This window comes from Argiope bruennichi, chromosome 9 (genome assembly GCF_947563725.1).
Source record: "Argiope bruennichi chromosome 9, qqArgBrue1.1, whole genome shotgun sequence".
Taxonomy (NCBI): domain Eukaryota; kingdom Metazoa; phylum Arthropoda; class Arachnida; order Araneae; family Araneidae; genus Argiope; species Argiope bruennichi.
The window spans coordinates 108,530,206-108,552,413 of NC_079159.1; the positions used below are offsets into that span (position 1 = coordinate 108,530,206).

At 24.6% G+C, this 22,208-nt stretch overlaps 1 protein-coding gene across 1 annotated transcript; it reads left to right on the forward strand.

Annotated features, from left to right (window-relative positions):
• Positions 1-162: 162 nt before the first annotated feature.
• On the forward strand, positions 163-16,288 carry LOC129984951 (crooked neck-like protein 1). The gene is made up of 15 exons (XM_056094893.1): positions 163-341; positions 3,098-3,187; positions 4,399-4,461; positions 5,494-5,585; positions 7,329-7,412; positions 8,453-8,694; positions 9,814-9,992; positions 10,718-10,879; positions 11,170-11,298; positions 11,885-12,103; positions 12,881-13,027; positions 13,815-14,009; positions 14,525-14,683; positions 15,328-15,420; positions 16,029-16,288. The coding sequence occupies exons 1-15, from the start codon at positions 294-296 to the stop codon at positions 16,188-16,190; spliced, it is 2,064 nt and encodes a 687-aa protein (XP_055950868.1). The 5' UTR covers positions 163-293; the 3' UTR covers positions 16,191-16,288.
• The last annotated feature ends 5,920 nt before the right edge of the window (positions 16,289-22,208 follow it).

Genomic DNA, 22,208 nt, shown 5'->3' on the forward strand with positions numbered 1-22,208 from the left:
TCCCCCCTTTCTCATATCTTTGAAGTCCGATTTCTCGATGGTAAATTCGAATCCCTGAAGTGAGTGGGACCAATACTTCACTATTAGAAGATATTCTACAATCAAGCAATCAATTCTCAAAAATTCGTGTTCTGAAATTGGCAACAATTTTGAGCTGTGCGATGTGAAGTCGAAGTCATTTTGTTTATATTTTTTGCGAGAAGCATGGAATTGATGCTTGAGAATTTGTTTAAATTTATTTAAGTGGAAAATTTTTTCTGGTATTTAACTGAGACTGGTTTTAATTTGTCATAATGGCTAGTACGCCGCCGAAACCTCAAAAAATTCCAAAAGTAGCGAAGGTGAGCTATTAAAAATCTTTCTGTAAAATGTTTTCTCTTCATTTAAAAATGAATGCAGTGTCATACAATTAAATTGTAAACATTAATATTTTCCTTCTAAAGCTTTATTATATAAATTAAAACATTAAATTATTTATAGAGGCAGTATCATAATTAATATTTTTATAAGCTGTAATGTAACTTTCCTAATTGCTTATTTGAAATACAAACATAAAAGCCTATGCAATTTACTTTTGTTATTGAGATTTATTTGCTTTTTAAAATGTCCTTCATATGTTCTACATTCTCATGATTTCTTTTCAATATTTTGGGAATATAAAGATTAAACTGTCAGTTATGTTGGTATTATTATTGCAAAGTCTTTATTCTTATGACATACATATTTTTTTTTAGTTAGTAAACAGTATCAACAATGAACACAGGCTAGTTACTTGTCATTTGATATTTCCCATTTTTTAACTTCTGTTTTATTATCAGTGTTTTATTTTGTATTTGATTTTTTTTTTTTTTTTTTTTTTTTTTTTTTGCCTATGAATTTTCTATCCTAAATTTGTTTTTGTCTTATTCTATTTTTGTTATGATTTCTCTGATTCTTTTTTTCAGTTGTTTGGCCTTTCTTTCATTTCATATTAATGTGAAACCTCTTTTCTTTTTTTCTTGTTGTTGTTGTTTGCAACTTTTTCATGTGTTATGGTGTGTGTGTTTCCATCTGATTTATTTAAATTTTTTAAACTTTCTTGTATGTTCTGTTTAATATCATTTAAGTATTAACAGTTTCATTCCTGTAAAATGATTTTTGTATAGTTAACTTAAGAATTTAATGATATTTACAACTTATAAATTTCATGTAAATTTTGTTCAGTTTACTTTATTTTGCTATTTCAAACATAGTGTTGTCCATTTCCATGCTGATTTGTTCATTTTCTTCAGACTCAATCTACATTAAAATCAAATGGTTGAGTTACCTGTCTTGAGTGTTTAATGGTTGGAAACTTCTACATACTCAGGCAGAAATTATCAGTCTCTGCATAGAAGATTGGTTTATAAAACTATGACTTTAAATGTTTATATCTTCATTCATTATAATTCCTAATGTAACTAGACAATTTTATATGTATAGGGAATCAGATACAATTTGGTTGTAGCGGCAACCAAAGAGCACCAAGAAAAAATTTCGCCAATTTATAAAAATATACTTAATTGCATTATTATTTATTATGAAAAATTTTGAGTGTGTGAATTATATGCTATATAGTTTGGTGATTGAAATTGCCAGATTGGAAACATTTTTTCTTGGCGCCTTTTGGTCGCTTTTACAACCGACAAGTACCGAGAATCAAATGGGAAGAGTAAAAAATTGCATATAGATAGATATCAGTGACCTTAAAGTAATGTAAACAAAAAAATGCTGCTCAGTTTTTTAACATTCTATGTAATAAATATAGTTACTGCTGTTAAATATTTTTAACAGCCTTCATTTACCCAGTAATTTTATAAATACAGCAGTCCTCAGGTTAAATATCTAAATATTTACTGTAAATATTGCTAAGAGTTTTTCTAATCACCATTGTCTGATTTTTAAAAATTGGTATTCTATTTTTGATATAGATTTAGTTTATATTTAAAAATAGAATTCTATTAAAATATAAATAATTTTGTATAAATAAATTTTTAAACCTTGTACAGGGGAAAAAAAAAATGTATTTCCTTTTTTTTTTTTTTTTTGTCCATTTGAAAAATTAGAAAATATTTTTCTGATTATTATTATTATTTTAAAAGCAAAACATATATGCAATGTATTATATATTATGCAATGCAAATGACAAACTTTATAATGAAGTATATGTTGTCTCATTTAAAAAAAATTAAATATTTATTTTCTAGGTAAAAAATTATTTTAAAATTCCCAAAATAAATTAATTTTAAAAGTTCTATTAATTTGAGTTGGGCTATCTACTAATGTTTAACTTTATTATCTAAATATAGTGTGACTACTTTGTGTCCAAATATCTTTTATTGTAATAAAGGTTATGTATGTTCCAATGTTAATAAATGTTAAATATGTTCCAAATTACAGAGCTTTATTTTGTGTCTTTAATGCATTTTTTTTTTTTTTAATTAAAGAGGTTTTTGTGATGTATTGTTTTTCCCTATGTGGAAATTTGTAAAGTTTGAAATATTATAACTGAAATTGCTTTCTTGACATTTTCTTAAAATTTATTGTCACAGAAATTTATGCAAACCATAGAGTTTTTTGCTATAGAATTAATTTTTTAAATAGTTAGTGAATGTGCTGAATTTTTTTAATAAAGTAATAATTAATATTTTTCTTCTTTTTAAACCTATGTAATTCTTATAGTCACTTGTTTGCTTGTGATTTGGTCATTATAACTTTTTTATAGAATTTTTTCTTGAGGCCATCTTTCATTGGAAATTTTTTTAAAGGTTGATGCCTTTCATATTTTAATGAAAAGGAATAATTTTTTCACAACCCTGCAGTAGACAAATTTAAAATTATGCAATTTTAAAATATTAGAATTTTTGTTCCTTTATCCTGCTTCTCCTCATCTACATCTGCAATATGTAATTTTAAAACATAGTAAATTCTTAAAAGTATAGTAATCAAGCTTCAGAGAATAAAATATATTGGTATTGCAATTTTATTGCAAAGTATTTGTTCTTTACTTTGTTGAAAATATTATTGTTTTCAGGTATGCTTTTATATTATGTAATATATGTTTTATTTGTCTTTTTAGGTGAAAAATAAAACACCTGCTGAAATTCAAATAACTGCTGAGCAGTTGCTGAGAGAAGCCAAGGAAAGAGATTTGGAAATATTACCACCAGTAAGTATATTCCTGTAGATTTTGAAATTATGCTTGTGAATCTATTCATAAATTTTTTTTCTTAAACTAATATATATATATATATATATATATATATATATATATATATATATATATATATATATATATATATATATATCTTCCAAAGCTAGGTTTAAAAATGATTACAATATGGCAATCTTTAAACTATTAATTTTAAGTGAAGAACAGAATTCATTCAGACTATCTCTCTCGATATATATACATATATAATATGACAATAGTGTATGCAGTGCAGAAATCATTCATATTATATATACTATAGAATTTAGAGTCAAATGGAAAAAAAAAACCTGTACGAACATTTCAGATTGTGTCATTGAATGTTTTTAGAGGTGCACTTAATTCAATGCTTTATTAGTTAATGCAGCTGTAAAATATTATTAGAAATGCTCTGCATAGGGCCCACCAAAAACTATTATATCTGAGGAAACAGGAGGTAAAAGAAATTTAAGAAATAGTTCAAAAACAAAGTTTAAGCAAGTGCAAAAACAGGTTTAGCTAGTGCCCGATTGATAATTGCTGGGACTTGCCAATGCTTCCAAAATTATTATGGCACAAAAACATTATCTTAAACTCAAAAAATTACCTTTTTGATAATGTATGTTTCATCTCAATACAATGTTTTTTTTTTTTCTTGGTGTTTTTTTTTTTTTTTGATAATATATAGTAACAATTAATTTTTAATGTTATGTTGAAATTCCAACTAATCCAACAAAGTATTCAAGCATTTGCTTTCCAATGTTAAAATTAAGATTTTAAAAACAATGCTTTATCTGGATATTACTTCTGAAGTAGTAATTCCCTTCCACTTTTATTGTTTAGTATATACTCTTTTTAATTTCCATGTATTATAATTTATTCAGTTAAATTTACTTTTTTTTTTTTTTTTGGTCTTATCAAATAGCAAGGTGAAATTTTTAAAAAGAATATGCATTTCACATAAATATTTGAAATTTAAAAGTGAAGAATCTGGGTGAACAAGCTGGTCATCAAAGGCAGCTAGTATATTGAATCCTTTGAACTTTGGAAGCATGTTTTGAGTAATAGATGAATATTTGCTTTAATATCTGTTCCTTTTATACTTATTTATTGCAGCATACTATATTGATTAATTTGAGCAAGTTAATATATGTCTTTTAATAAGATTACTTTCTCTTATATTTTTATAGCCGCCAAAGCAAAAAATCTCTGATCCAGAAGAACTTGCTGAATATCAATTACGAAAACGAAAAGTAATATTACTTTTTTTTTTATTTTATTTGTATTCTTTAAACTTTTTCTTATATTTTATTTTATTTATTGCTTAATTATGGGAGAAATATCCATATTTTTCATGTACTGCAATAATACTTTTTAATTAAATCTTATTTATCTTTTTAAAGTTATCAGTTTCTTTCCCCCACCTTAACTTGCATATATTTTGTGCCTGTGTATATTTTTAATATTTAAAAATTAGTTTTAATATGATGTAGAGATCAAAATATTTTGTTATTAAAAATACTTCTAATAAATCATATGTTATATAAAAAGATTAAATTTTTGTTATAGCATGTTCTGAATTAATAGTGAAAAGTTAGCCTCTTTTTCTTCAGATCTAGTTCATCTATCAAAATATTGACTTTTTTCTATCTTGAAAGTTGTAATTAAACCTATAACCATCATGAAAAATTAATTAAAAGACTGAATATTGTGAAAATGCTTGTCAGCTGATTTTTTATATTCTTAGTTGGGTTTTTAAAAAATAACAAATTTTCCTAAACAGAATGTATCAGTTAATTAAGAAGTTAAATTATATTTTCTGTTAATTCTTATAAATTAGATATAACTTTTAATTATGTTATTTACTATAAATTTAATATCTTAATCGTGTGGGTTATGCTAAATTTAGTAATATAATCAAATTTAATGTTCTTCATTAATTTTTAATATCAACAATTTATTTCTCATCTAGCTTTTATTTTATCAAATTTATTACTGATGCTGACATTAACGAGCATATTTTAAATTAAGTGCATTTTAATTAATTTATAATGATATTATTCTATTTCTGATATAATGATTTTATTCTATTTTAAAATGATAACAATAAGCCTAACTGATGCCCACTTATATCCATGTAACATATTATTATTGATTGAAAATCCAATATTCAAAAGTTTTAATATCACATATAAGTGAAGTCATAATTGTGATTGATTATTAATACTTATATAGTTTTGAATGACTTCCTTTATCTAAAAGGGTTATTAATTATATTTCTTCAGACCTTTGAAGATAACATTCGCAAAAATAGGAGCTTAATTAGCAACTGGATCAAATATGCTCAGTGGGAAGAAAGCCAGAAAGAAGTTAACAGGTAAGATTGTTGATGCTTTGTAATGTCTTTACTCACAATAATATATCAAAAACCACATTTAAGTTTCTTTTTTAATCACTCAAAATAAGAATAAAAAGAATTATGATTTTTTTTTTCAGCAACTACAATTTCTTTCAAGACTACAGCACAAAACCTTTATTTAGCATTATAGAAAACACAAATTGAAAAAACACTAAGTTCTGAGTTGCATAGATTTCCTGTGCCTCTAAGAATGTAATATTGGCAACTTTATCTTTTTAAATTGCAGCCCAAGTAATTCCTTAGTTTTAGACTACGCTTTTCTTTGACATAACCTGCTTGAAACAGATTCGGAATTATTTTTAGAATGCAAATACGTTGAAATTATTACACACTCACATATATGTGAATTATTTAGAAGGATTGGTCAGTTTGTATGAACACTTTTATTTTGTTTTTATTAGGACTGGCTGCAAAAAGATCTTATTTTGCTTTTACCTTGAGTCTTGTTTAAAATCTTATCTTGCATTTTAGCAAGTTTGATCTCATTTATTAGATGCAACAAATTCTTATTTGCAGTCAGGCTTAAAGATTATTTCCAACTATTAGTCACTATGCATGCATTAAAAAAATTGTGCTCAATTTAAAATTGTATTCTGTAGAAATGCTATTTTTCAATGCTAGTTGAGCATTTCTAGCATTGAAATATAAAGCACCAGATGTCAAGTGTCCAGTGGTAGAAAAATGCAAATTCCTATGAAAATTATCCCTTTGTATATTGTCATGAGAATTAGCTTTTCTTGCTATCTTAAACAAAGCTTTTCTTTAATATTTTATTATATTCATTTTTAGAAACCTATTTTTCCTCGTTATATTTCATATTGAATATTGATTTCCAATATGATTTTTTTTTATATCCAAGCATTAAGGTTATTCTTTAGATATATTTTTCTTTTCAACTTGTTGTGTCATAAAATTATAAATTGTTGTGCAAAATTATCAAAAGCTAAGGCACTTATTAAATATATATATTATTTTTGCCAAAAGGAAATTCATTTTTGTTTACATAATTTTTATTGATTTAATCATATTTCTTATGTAAATACAATTAAATAATATTGCATTTTTCATTAACCTAAACAAAAGAAATACTATAAATATATTTTTGAATTAAAAGTATTTATTTTGAATCAATTTTTCGTGTTAGTAAGAATATCAACAATACTATTATTTGAATTTTACCTATCTCACAATTTTTAAACTGAAATTATCAACTTAATTGGATTGTTGCTGTAATAATAATGAATGTGATTTTTATTGCAAATATTTTCTTCCCTTTTTTTTTTTTTTTTTTTTTTTTTGGAGCTCTTTCAATTCATTTTGTTATTATTTTTTTTTAACCATCATCATCTATTCCTTTAAAAGACAGAATCTGTGAATTATTATTATGTGTATATTCCATTAAATTTATTTAAATTTTCCCTTTCTTGTTGATTTAAATTGATTACTATAGGGTTTTAATCATAATTGGGGAATGGAGGGGATTAAGCAGGGTTTTTTTTTAATACATCTTAAAACTATTTTGAAAAAATGGATTTATGAATATTGCTTAAGCAATAACATCATATGAAGAAATGTAATATGAACATATTCAATTTCATCCTTCTATTAATATGAAATTATTTTGAATCTTTATAAATACAATTTTAAATTAGTTGGACATAAAGAATTTGCATAAATAGTAATTTTTCTCTTTTATTTTAGAGCACGTTCTGTCTACGAAAGAGCTTTGGCTGTGGACCATAGAAATGTTACTCTATGGTTAAAATATGCTGAAATGGAGATGAAGTAAGTTAAAATTTTATAATAAATATTTTTAAAACTCTATCAAATTTTCTGCATCTTATTAATTATTGTTTTAATGTAACTTTTTGTTGTAGATATATTCCTGGTATGCTATTCTTCATCTTTTCAATTATTTAATTTTGATATTTCTTTTAGCATACATCTTTTCCTGCTTCTGATTTATTTCTGATGTGTATGTTTGCATATGAACTTTTTACATTTTTTTTTCCACTCAAATTTCCTTTCCCCCCCCCTTTTTAATGATTTAATATTCTTTTCTACTGTTCCTTAATTTAGTTTTCTCCAGTTTTAGCATAATTATTATATTACATTTTGATGAGTGTTTTTTTAACAAGTATTCTTTTCTCTGGTATTTATTCAGTATTCATGATTTTGAAATTTTTTTAGAAATTTACTAACTTGCCTTTTAAATGAAATAACGAATTTTCATAATTGTTTACTACAAGTTAGCAGTTGACTTTTAAATATATAGTTAATGCCCAATTTATAATAAAAAGCAAAATTTGTGGAGACAGATTAACTTACCGGAATAGATCATTTCTACTTTTTAAGTTAAAATAAACTAAAAGATCATCTATATTTCTTTCAAGAATAATAATTTTTATCTTCACATAAAAGCAGTAGTAGATAATGTTAATTTGGTTAACATATTAACTATCAGTCTTCTATTTTTATGCAAAAGTAATCTCTCTGCATTGTTGATTAATTTAGATGCTGAAAATATTTCGATTTTTAACAGTTATTATTTATAAACAAAAAAAAGTGGTATTTCAATACTTATGTTATACTTTTTTGAATAAAATAGTTTTTGAAACATTTTGTATAATTAGTTTCTGATTGTCAAATTTAACAGTAATTAATGTTGTAATTTTATACATGTTCATGTATTATTTTTTTGTACATAGATATGTTTTATTTTGCACTTTAGCGGCAAGTTATTTCACATACCAAACTGCAAAAGTGCTTCTTTTTTTCTTTTCTTTTTTTTTTTAATCTTTGAAATTTTTCTTTTCTAATTTCAGACACCGTCAAGTGAATCATGCTAGGAATATATTTGATAGAGCTGTTACAATTTTGCCTCGAGTCAATCAGTTTTGGTACAAGTATGTTTATATGGAGCAGTTACTCAGCAAAAGTGCTAGTGCCAGGCAGATTTTTGAGCGGTGGATGGAATGGGAACCAGATGAACAAGCATGGCTGACTTACATAAAATTTGAATTAAAATACCAAGAAATAGAACGTGCCAGACAAATCTATGAGCGATATATCCTTTTACTATATATTTTTTTACTAAATGTTTAGCTTGTGAAGTTTACTGCTATTACATTTGTTAAAGAAGTGATGGCAAAAAAGTAATTTTTTAAATATTTGCTTTTTTAAAAATATTCTAGCATTATAGCATTCAAAACAATTAAATAATAATTAACTGACCTCCATAATAATTTTTTTTCCTATTATTCTATTATATTTTTCATTATGAAGAAATTTCTGTGACAATAAGATGTTTATATTATTGCTTTATTCAAATCTATATAGTTCATTTTGATATTCTTTGAGAATTCAGCTCTGCAATTTATGCTTAAACTAGTGATCATTATTATAGTTTTTTTAAAATAATTTCAGTTAAGTTGTTTTAAAAGTTGTTACTGCAAAACATTAATTTACATTTAAGCATATAAATTAAGCACATTATGTATTCTTATCAGTTTTTAGGATAAATCTTCCCTTATTCTCACTTTTTCATTTTCTCCCACTTCTTAAGAATCATTTCATTTCTTCTATTTTCAAAAAACCATTTCACATTCTTCTGTTCCTTAATTTGCTCTCAATATTGTATTATACTCTTCAGTATTATATTATAAATCTTTGCTTTTCATTCTTTTTTTTTTTTTTTTTAAATTTCTCAGTATCATGTTTTAAAAATAAAAATTAAAAAATAATAACTTTTTGTATTGTTTCTTTTATTTTTGATTTTTTTGGAGTATTTTATAAAAATTCTTAATACTATAGGAATCTTTTCTTAAGAATTCCAAAACTAAATAAAGCTGTCAGTGAACATGTTCTGAAATATGTATAATTTTAAACCTTTTGAAGCAGCATTGATAAAACTGATACCTTCTTATTAAAAAAATAGGATTTTTTTTTTTTTTAACTTATAAAGCATATGTTATGATTCACTTTAGAAATTAGCCTTTAAAAAATAATTTTGGGAGCATGTATGTAACATATGTTATCATACAAGCCTTTCTCAGAATAACCCTCAGAACTCATCATCAGTCTTTATCTTGTATTTAAAAAGTTCTTATAAAATATATAATACATTTAAGCAAATTATCTATTTTTGCATTGGTTGTTTATTTATTTTTCCTTAATTCATGAATACTTGTTCAAGTACACCCTGAAGTAAAAAATTGGATTAGATATGCCAAATTTGAAGAAACAAATGGCTTCATATCTAGAGCTAGAGCAGTGTATGAAAAAGCTGTTGAGTTTTATGGAGATGAATTTATGGATGAAAAACTTTTTGTTGCATTTGCAAAATTTGAAGAGCGTCAGAAAGAAGTAAGGAAGTTTGTTTTTAAATTTTTTCTATTGACATATTTGCTTATTTCACAAATTATTTATTCATTCTCATTTTTTATTGTCTATTAGAATTCAAAGAGAAGTCAATTTCAATAGCATTATTTATTAATCCAAAACAATAGTTCCAAAAATGGTCCTAGTCAGTAGTGTGAGTGTTAAAAGTTGTTCAAAAGCAAGTCTTGAGATATTTTTTTCACCATTCATGCAAAAAAATATTAAAAGGATATTATTATATATTATAACGTATATATTACTTTTTATTGTATGTTTTAGAAAAATTAAAGATTAACTCACTAATCAAAAATTGATATTGCATCTTTTTAATATAGATTTTAGATTGACATCCTGTGTATTTTTAGTTCTGACATTACATTTATAGAGGATGTGATATATATTTTGTTGATTCAAAGTAAAAGAGAGTGAGACTAGTTGGGAGAGAATGGTGCTGTACCATTATTATTGTTTTGATTATAATGAATATGGATGAGTCCTTCAAAAATGTCATTAACTTATATTCATTTAGAGCTGACCCGGGCAAACATTATATCATGTTTTAAGTTCTATGGGATTATTATTTTCTTTGGACTTCCTTACATCTTGCAGACCAGTATTTGCTACTTACTTTTAGGATGTCAGATAACAAAAGGATTATTACTTTATTTTCACCTAATTTTATATAATATTTTCTTTTAACTTTTTTACAGCATGAAAGAGTCAGAGGAATTTACAAGTATGCATTAGATAAGATTCCAAAAGAAAAAGCTCAAGAATTATTCAAAAATTATACAATTCATGAAAAAAAGCATGGAGACAGAGCTGGTATTGAAAATGTCATTGTCAGCAGGAGGAAATATCAATATGAAGAGGTATTATCATTATTTTTTTCTAATAAAAAAAGGATTTATATTTTTTTTTTTTAGTTTTGGGCTCTGTTTTATAAACTGTATGTTAAAAGTTATGATTAAAAAATTTATTAATTAAATATGATACCAAGTCCATAATAATGTTGGTACTTGAAATAACTTTTTGTTATTAAAATTTGCTACTTAAATAATAAAGCTTTTTTCTTTTGATTGTATTCTTTTTATAATGAAATTGAATGACTTTTCGTATTTGTAAGAATTTATACAAACTTACTTTAATAATTACCTTGTAGGAAGTAAAAGCTAATCCTCATAATTATGACAGCTGGTTTGATTACTTACGTCTTATGGAAAGTGAAGGAAACATAGAGGCTACTAGAGAACTATATGAACGAGCTATTGCAAATATTCCACTTACAAAAGTAAGTGCATAGCATTCATCTTCCTTTTTGAGTAATTATCCATCTAAATAAACAATGCTTTTTTGCTTTATCACTCATAAAAATTTTCGTCATATTTTTTAATGTGGTATTGATTGTTTATCAGTAAGGAAAATCGTGCATCTTTTAAACAAAGATTTCAAATAACTATTTAAAAAAATTTAACAGCTGAAATTTGAAACTAATTAAATTAAACTAATAGTGAGTTAAATTTCAAGTTACTATGTTTTTTTATTCACAATGAAAAATAATAGAATTTTTAAAAAGAACAAATCCAAAAAAATTAAAAGAAAATTCCAAGAAAATAGAATCACAAATTCGATACCCCTAATATAATCTTAATATATGTTTAAATATTTTGTTTCATTATAAGTACCTATTAATACTTTTTGAAAATTTGTTTCAATATTTATTAAAAGTATTTTTTTAAAAATATTTAATTGATAGGCTTAATTTTTAAGTAAGGAAATATTTTCATTGATCTTTTTGTATTTATTTCTCAAATATTTTGAGAATGTGATTTTATTGCTGTTTGACTTTTATCATGAGTATTTATTTAATCTTTTAGGAGAAAAGATTTTGGAGACGGTACATATATCTTTGGATAAACTATGCTTTATTTGAAGAACTTCAGGTCAAAGGTGTTGAAGAAGATAAAACAAGAGAAGTGTATCAAGCTTGCTTGAATTTAATACCTCATAAGAAATTCACTTTTGCTAAAATATGGCTTTTAGCTGCCCAATATGAAATTCGCCAAAAGAATTTGACAGCAGCTAGGAAATTGCTTGTAATTATTTATTATATATTATTTATTTATTTACATCATTTATATAAGTTAATTAGATTAAGTCATTATGTCTGGATATTTATTTCCAATAAATTCTTTTTGGATGAAATTTTTCCTATAGTTGTTTTAAAATTTTTGATATTGAATAGATATTAAAAAAAACAAATTTTATTTATTAATTGCTATATGATAAGTATAGCAATGTAACTTATTAATTTATTCAATAATTTAAATTGTAAAAAATGAATCAGTTATTTCAGACAAGGTTTAAGGATGTTTTAAAATTTAATTGTATTTTATATGTTGTATGTTTTTGAATTTTCTTTCAGTTAGTTTCCCTAGTATCTAATAATTTTGATATATTTAAATTTGGATCTCATCATTTTCTAAAATGTGAATTAACAATTATATTTATTGTGTAATCATATCTTTTTGTCCTTCAGTTAAAAAGAAAAACACATAAATAAATGTTTGCTATCATTTTTGCAGTTGATTGTGAAAAACAATTTTGTCACAATGTCAATAATTTCTTCCTTCTTAAATTGAAAAATGATAGATGTAAAACTGATATATATAAAATATTTTTTAAACTAGTTTCTCCAAAAAAACAAAAAACTGCTAGAAATATAATTATGAGTTTCATATGAAATATTCATCTGTTAAACAGATATTTACCAAAACTATATGCACTTATATTTACAAGTTATTTTCATGAAATTTGTGATTTATTTATGTTTTTAAGTTATCTTGTTAATTTTTATTTATGACTTTTCATAGGGTAGAGGTATAGGAATGTGTCCTAAAGATAAATTGTTTCGTGGTTATATTGACCTGGAAATACAATTAAGAGAATTTGACAGATGCCGCATTTTATATCAAAAGTTCTTGGAATTTTCTCCTGAAAATTGTACAACATGGATGAAAGTGAGTAATAATTCCCATGGTTTTTACTATTTACTGATTAATATGTTTTCATATCCAATTATGATGTCTATATTTAATATTTATTTATACTGAAATTTTTCCCACTCTTTGTACTGAGTTTTTGTGACTATTTTTACAAATCATTTTTAATTATGTTAGTTTCTTAATGAAAAATAATTGAATATATATATTTCAAATATAAAGTAGGAATAAAACCAAATGATTTTCACTATTGTTATTTTGTTATATCTTATATTCCCAAAAATTATTGATTTTCTATCCATGCAGATATTCAGCTAATAAAATGTGGTTAAGATATGATTGTGTATATAAGGAATATTTTGTATTTAGTTAATTTCTTTGGTGCTGTATATTGTGTTTTGAATGTCAGACTTTTTAAATATTTCTCTTTCGGACGATGAAGGCAGATTTTATATGATTGATAATATTATACATAAATCTCGTAAAATGCATGAATTAGAGTTTCCCTTTTGATTTGTTCAAGATCTATATTTCTTCTTAAACGAAGTTTTATGTAATAATGAAATCATATGATTTGGTTATGCTGTAATAAATTTGTCAGTATTGCATTAACCAACATATACAACTTGAAGAATATTTTAAGCATTTTTAACTATAAAAATTTTTATTATTTTCTTTTTCTATTAAAGTTATTACCTTTATTGAACACTTGACAAAATTTTTAACTTTAAAATAATCATTGCTAATACCTGAATTTAAGTTGGCATTTGTCTTTTTTTTTTTTTTTTTTTTTTTCCTTCCAAAGTTTGCTGAACTTGAAACTATCCTTGGTGATGTAGAAAGAGCAAGAGCTATCTATGAGGTAGCAATTAAACAACCCAGACTGGATATGCCAGAAGTAATTTGGAAAGCTTATATAGATTTTGAAATTGAAAAAGGAGAATTTGATCGTGCAAGAGAATTGTATGAAAGATTACTTCAAAAAACCCAACATGTTAAGGTTTGTATTTCTATTTTTCTATTTCTTCTATGTTTCTTACCATACAAAAAAAGCGTGATGAATAGAATCTTTAAAAATAGTGATAATTATTTTAGTTAATTATTGAAAGAATTCAAGAATTTCAAACTTATAATTTAACTCTTTTTTAAGAGATGGTCCTTGTCAAATATGTACCCTCTAAGCCTGACTACTGTAAAAAAAAAATTAGGAAAAAAAATGTCATTTTCTCACTGGAAACTATAATTACTAAAGTAAAATTGTGTAATAAATTGTCTAACTGGAAGAACATTTAATTCTCTCTCTCTTTTTTATATTATTTGAAACCACATGGTAAATCCGTCAATATGAAGTTCCTGTTGGATCATTTTTCAACATTTCAACAGTCATTTACTGAAGTTTGGCAAACTGTTTTATGGCAGAGATTTACTGTGCAGCAAAGTATATTCCCATTTAAAAACAGTTGTAAGAAACAAGTATTATATCAGTATAATATTTAGAATACTTTTTTTTTCTAGGTTTGGATTAGTTTTGCTCGGTTTGAGCTGGGCTGTAATGAAGGAAAAGAGGGAATTCTTCAAGCACGGCATGTATATGAAAGGGCCAATAAAAGCTTGAGAAATGCAAGCCAAAAAGAAGAACGAATGATGCTGCTGGAAGCATGGAAAGATTTTGAGGTTTGCATTTTATTGTTATTAATTATACTAAGATAATGAATTTTACAACTCTATATGAGTATACCAGTATGCTGTTTAATTTGATAAAATTGTCTCTCAATATAAAATGTTGCTCAAAAATTAATATTAAATAAAAATTTTGTTAATATGTAATAAAATGTTTAGAATTTTTATATAGAGTATCAATGATTTAAACTATTTTGTAAAATGTTTTATTGAATCTCAGTTTTTAAATAATAACATGAGTCATTGAAAGATTTTTTTAAAAATATCTCAATCTATACTTTATTACTTCAGAATTTGAGCTTTATATTATGCCTCTTTGAATATTTTTGGAAAGGAATCTTTAGTGAAAGAAAAAGAAAAACTATTAGATATTCAATAATTGAATTAAAGTAGTTGTAGAGGTATAAAAAAATAAGAAGATCAACAGGTAGCAAGCACTATTTATTATGAATTCAACTTTCTGAAATAAAATATAAACAGAAAAATCTGAGATGAGAACCATGCATAATATTATATTACATTGTGTAAATTGATAAAAAGGTTTTAGAAATTAAACAGTTTTCAAAATATACTAAGAACATTTTTTAGTACAATCTTAACAATTAATTTTTATTTATTTAAATTGTCTTTATTTGTAGGAACAATGTGGAGATGAACAATCTCAGTTAGAGGTTCAGAAACAAATGCCAAAAAAAGTCAAAAAAAGAAGGAAAATACAGACAGAAGATGGGGTAAGAACATATACAACTCTTAAAATTAAGATTTTAAAATTTCTTTTGTTCAATTAATTCTAATAATTCCAATTCTGTATCATAATGAATATATAAAAATATGTTATATATTTATATTTAATTCAAAGTTTAAAATCCTTTTTTCAAATCACTTATGAAGAATTGAAGCAATAAAAAAATTCCCATTCATTAAACTTTTACTTTACACTTTTTTTTTTTTTTTTTTTTGCTTTTACATTACAAATACTTATATTTATGTTTATTTAGCTTTATTTTTTAAAGCAAAACATTTATTAAAATTCATATCAATCTTCAGGGAATAAATAATAAAAGGATGGAATTTATTATATTACGTACAGTTATATATAAAATAGTATTTAGTGTGTGCTTAAAAAAAAATTGAAATTCAGGTATTTTTATGACTTTTTTTTAATCTGTTATATGATTTTTACCTATTTGTTCTAAATCGTTTGTATGCATAATGCATGAATAGATTCTAATACGTAGTTTTGAGTCTGTTATTCTACCAAAACCACTTAAGTTCTAATCAATGTTTTACTTCCCTGTTTTAAACAAATAATAAATAAAAATTATTTTTCCTTTACCAGACGGATGGAGGATGGGAAGAATACTTCGATTACATTTTTCCATCAGACGAAGTCGCTCAGCCTGTTCTCAAACTTCTGGAAATTGCCAAAAAATGGAAAAAGAATCAAGAAGCTTCTAAAACAAATCACTCAGAAGAAGAAGTTGCAGATTCGGAAAATTGAACTTTTAAAATATTTTTGTTGTGCTTTGTAAATCATTGTAAATAACATATCTCTGGAAAAAAATATTTTTTCAAATAGAAATCATTTTACTATTTTAATTATTTGAATGCTTGTTTCATGATATCAATTATTTATATTAATTTAATTTTCAATCTCATGAAAACATAATCTAACATGTGAAAATAAAACAAATTATAAAAATAAAGTTAACTATTTAAAATTTATTAATTGTTAAAATTATACATATCTCTACTGATAATAAAAATCGTGTTTGTGTGTGTGCACGTGCGCACATGTTGAGCTTGATGCATATATATTTTTGAGCACTGTTTTTGAATGTTTATTAATTTTTAATTAAAATTTTTATTTATTAAAAATTAAGTTTAATTACAGTGTTTTTCGGTGAGAAATTCCGAAACTATTATTGCACTAAAATGGATTTACAGTTTAACAGTTGTATGAATTCTTGTTGAAATTTTTATTTACTTATTTATATTTTTTGCCTAATTTTAGACATTGCTGTTCTAAAATTCAAACCATTTTCATTTTCTCATCAGATATTTAATTGCTTGATTTTCTTCATTATTGAAAGCTAAAGAAGATTCATTCTGTTTAATATGTGCGCAGTTTAATATATGTATTATAAAATAAAAAATAAGTTTCAAAACATGAAGAAACTTAAAATTACCTTAAATTTTACTACTTTATTATCATTATTACTTTAAATTATAAAATTTCTTTTAGCTGCAATAATAACCACAACCTATCCTTCAATATTTCTGCCATGTTACAATCATTGCAAAAGAATTTTTGTCTTTTTTTTTTTTTTTCAAAAGTATGAACTAAAGAATCTTTTTCGAAATTTGACATAACAACAAAATGAACTTTTTAATCATAGAATTAATTATTTTGTCATATTTAAAGACAAGAAATCTGCTAAGTTATAATTGAATAATAAACTAAAAATATTTTTAAAGATAATCGTTTAATCAAAAACTTATTTAAAATTATACCTTTGGTTTATAACAAATTGAATCAATCTTAAAAATGCACAACATAATTTATAATTCATCTTAATAATTTTAATTTGTAGTTACCAAAAATTATCTAAAAGTTCTAAATAAATGACATTTTTTAATGAAAAAAAAATTTACATGAAAGAATAGAAAGCAAAACGAAAAGAAAAATCTTTTATCTAAAATATACTTAATAATTGGGAATAAAAAAAAAATTGGAATTCTCAAACAAAGAGAAAACTGCACTGTTTCTGATCGTTAAAAAAAATCTGTTAATCTGATGTGATATTTGAATATTCTCTTTAAAAATATCTGAAGAAAGATTGTTTAATGAATAAATGTATGTGGAAGAAAAGACAATGAAATAACATATCTGAAATTTGTCAACAAATTCAAATGCAGAATTTTTTTATTTTGCATCAATATGTGTATAGAAAATAATTTTTTAACTGCAAAGTAAGTTTCTTTGAAGAATCCCTTGAGTTCCTTTTTGTTTCAGAAATCTAATTTTTCAGATACAATTTGATTGATAACAACATCTATACAAATTTAACAGACTGCCTTTTCATAAGTACTTTTTATTAATTTATAAATCAGTAATAAGAATAATTATTTTCATTTTTCATTTTCATCATTTTTCCTTTATAAAAATATAAAAAGTTGGAAGCCAATTATTTAAATAAATTATATAGAAATTGTGATATAGACAGAGTGATTATGGAATTTTTTTCTTTACTACTTTCATTTTTTACCTTGAAATTAGCAATCACTGAAACAAAGAATAATATTGATTTTTTTTTATTGTTATTTTCAAATGGCATACGTCCACTTCGTTCTTCTGCTCCTTCAGTATCGAAAAAGAATGCCCAGTATACCGGAAGCATTGGAATTTTTCTACTTTAATCATTGCACAAATGTTAAATTGTCTCCAACAGTAAATCTTTTTTAGAATTTGCTTACCTAAGAACTTGGAAAATTAGAACATTTCAACCAGCAATCGGAATTATTGACTTTTTGCCACTTAACTCTAATTACTTTTTTCTAAATGGATCTTTGATAAAAGATTTTTGTAGGCAAAACAAAAAACAATGGACTTTTTTTTAATAAATAGCTTTTTGTATTATTTGCATTTTAATTGGAAAATGTGAAATTATAAAAGTATTATTCTGGAGTGAATTTATTAAAAAACAAAAAAAAAAAATGTGTTCTTAAATTAGAAAATTGTTTTTCATCTTTTAAATGTAAGGTTAATTTTAAGAACTTTTCTTATAACTATCATGAACTTGAATGCTCTGAGAAAATAAGAAGGGTTTTTTTTTCTCTCAATTTCTTTATGTAGTAGATATGGATATCTTTTCAACATTTTTTTAATGTTTATCCTACATTGCAAGAGATTAATGACAGCAACTGTCACTGTTTTTACTTGACCAGTTTCAGCTTATCACCAGATAAGAAAATATCGGAGGCGGCGTTAGTAGGTGACATTTGACTCCTTGTCAGTAAAGCTCGCCCCACTCTTTCGATCAAAAAATAAGAATTCCGTTAACAAAAGTCTTCACGAATTCGAATGATTGCTGAGAACTGGCAGTTAACGAAAACGAATCATTTTAAGTTAACATATTATAAACTAAGTCTAAGTAACTGTTTAATCTGCCAGAATAATTAGACTTGGCAAAATAACTGACAAGTATATAAGAGGTCGCATTTTGCCAATAATTTTTGGTCGACTGTATAAGAAGTCAATGCGATTTATTTCGACGACATTAATTCCACAGATTTTCAGCCATTTGATTCAAATGTCTTTCATTCAGCTGATAAATTGACTACTTTTGATAATATAAACGGTAGGTAATACGTAAATAAGGCGTCACATTTTGCTGACAATTTTGATTGGCCGACTAAAAACTCAATGCAAAGGACGTTGATGACGTTTCCTCGCAAATTTACAAATATCTGATCCAAATGTCATTCATTCGGTTTATAATTTGCATTACTTTATAGAATATCTCGCAAGATCGCAAATGAATAAGATGTTTCATTTTGCCGACTGTTCTTTTGGCTAAGAATTATGAAAAATTAAGTTTTTATTTTCATCCACTATTTCGATCACTTTTTGGCGGACTTAGTAGGAAAATTGAAGCATACGTGAATAGGGACTAGGATTGTTTTCCCCGATTCAGAATTTCACTGAATAATTCGAAAAAAATCATTTTATTCATCCAATTGTTACATCCTAGGTAATGAATTCGGAAGTTCTTTTGATCTATTATGCTTTTTTCATTATGATCATTTTCTGACTAAAATATAGATAATGCTTCAAATAAATTTAATAAAAAATATGCAACTATTGTCGACACTCTTTTGCGATACGCATGCTAACAGTTGCTTTGCCAAATTCAGTGAATTCACTACAAATTATTGAGGTAAGTAAATTGTGTAATTGTAAATTAGGCTGCCAATATTTAACATTAAAATATTTGTCTTTGGTAATTTATCAGACTGCAATTATTTCACTAATAAAATTTTACCGACACTGGAAATATATGTGTTATAGTACACTAAAACAGCGTTACCAACTGTGCATTAGTTAATTAAATAAATTGGTATCTAAATTTTCTATATTCAGTATTATAACTACACAATCGGGTGTCTTTATCTCTCTCTCTCTCTCTCTGTTTCTCTTCATGACAAAAATGATGTAATTGTAAGTGCATCTAAATTTTCAATAGATTTTGGATAAAAGTGTGTCAATAAAACGATGATTAAAATAGTTAGTCATAGAATATCCATATATGCATTAAGAAAAGCAAATGCATAAAATTGAGAAGCAAAAAAATCACTTTTTGTAAGTTTTAGTATATTAATTAACATTATAGTTTCAAAAGGAAAAAAAGTACATAACGATAACATATGTATTAAGGAATCAATTATCCCAAAGAATTACTTCTTAGTATGTACTTATACTTACAAAAAAAAAAGCAGTATATTTCAAAATTTATGAAAATTTTGGATTTTTATATAAATTACTAAACATGGAAGATAATCAAATTCTTAAAAAGAGTGACTTATTTGTACGAATCAGTCGAAATGATTTATCAAAAGTGCAGATTATATTAATTTCAAACAGTTTGAAGGAAAAGAAAAATGTCACAATGTTTTTGGAAATTCATAAAGCTAACTTTTGAAAAACAATTATCTTGTATTCTTCTCAATTATTAATGTATTTTTTAAAAAAAATAGGGAAAATTCCTATGTACTTACAAATGCAACATTTTTTTTTTTTAAGCCTGGACTTGTTTAATACATTGAATCTATTGATGTGATTAAAAATTTTGCTGTTTTAAAAGTGCACCTTCTTAAACTAAGTGATGGTAATTCATTTATAATATATTGGAAAATAATTAGCCATTTAAATGGCGAAATATTTTATTTAAGATGTTCCAAAAGTAATAATTTTTGTTATCCTAGTTATTAGATCATCTATTTTATTAATTAAATGTTTTTAATAATATTTAAAGAAATATTTTCTAACATTTATTGTTGATTTTCAAAAAAAATTTATTGCTTTATTCATTTTTTTCATGATATAAATATTAAAAATAAATAAATAAAGCATATATTTTCAAAAGTTGCTATAATAAAAAATTCTACAATTTAATAGCTGTTTAAGTTAAAAATATGGTGAAACATGAAACTAAATTGACCAGTTTATTAAAGGAGCTTCACATAATAGGCATTTCCTAGAGCTTCAAAATACCTAAATCCGCCACTGTTTCATTTTTTTTTTTTTTCTTTCTTCCCCTTCATATACATATTTTTTTGAAATTTATTCTCATTTTAAAGAATTAGCATGCTCAGAATTTAAAAAAAAGTGAAATATTAAGATTGTTTGAAACATAATAAATTCGATACAAATTCATGTGACGTTCATCCCCGTACACTGCAAGAATATAAATTTAGAATATATTGTGGATCTTACAATAGAAAAAGAACAGGGGATAAAAACACAGTTTGTTATAAATGTGAAATTATATAGCAAATACAATTAAATCATATAAATTAACTTCATGCTCCATAACCAGACCATCTCTCAAGTAGAATCTCAAGTAATAGAAAACTATTTAGAAAGACCACGATAGAAGTAAGGTAAGAGTTGTGAAGTTAACAGCTTGAGAGCTAGGTCCTTATAATTTCAAATATTCTTACACTTTATCATTATGATTTAAAGTTTCCAGATTTTGAAAGAGAAAATATATATTCGGAAAAATATTGTACAGTATCCTGTGATAGAAAATTTCCTCTTTCTTTAGAGATTTTGTGCGATTTGAAATTACTTAAGAAATACAACGATAAAACTTAAGATACCTTTTACTCAATTTATGAAAACGAAGAAAAATCTGTGGTATGATATGGTAATTAATATTGAGGGTGTAACCTTATGTGAAAATATTAAATTGCATTTTTTTTTTCTTAAACAGAAAACTTATTTTCGCTCTCTTTTCTCTTTATTAGTAACATAGTTTATTTAGAAAAGAGGATTTAGATATTGTTTTCTGTATTTTTATGATATTTCATAACAATTCGGTTCAATTTATATGAATTATCATGTAATTTATGATATTCTTTTCAATTAAAAAATGTATTTTGCCTTATTGGGTTGATATATTATTATCGTATTTCAAACTACTTTTGGAAACATTTAAAAATTAGTCGTTCTTTCATTCATTTGCTATTTTTTCAAACTCATATGCGAAGTGTAAAAAAAAAAAAAAAAAAAAAAAAAGGAAGTATTCTTATCGTCAAAAAATTTGATCACAGGAATTTCCATTTACAAGGTCATGTCTATCCGTCCGTTTGTATATGAGCACGATCACTCAAAAACTTAACGAACTAGATAACTGAAACTGGCAGATGGCTTAAAATAGAACTACAGATGTAGATCAAATATTGGACCCATGCATTTTGAACCCTTTCAACAGGAAAGGCTTCAAAATGCATTCTC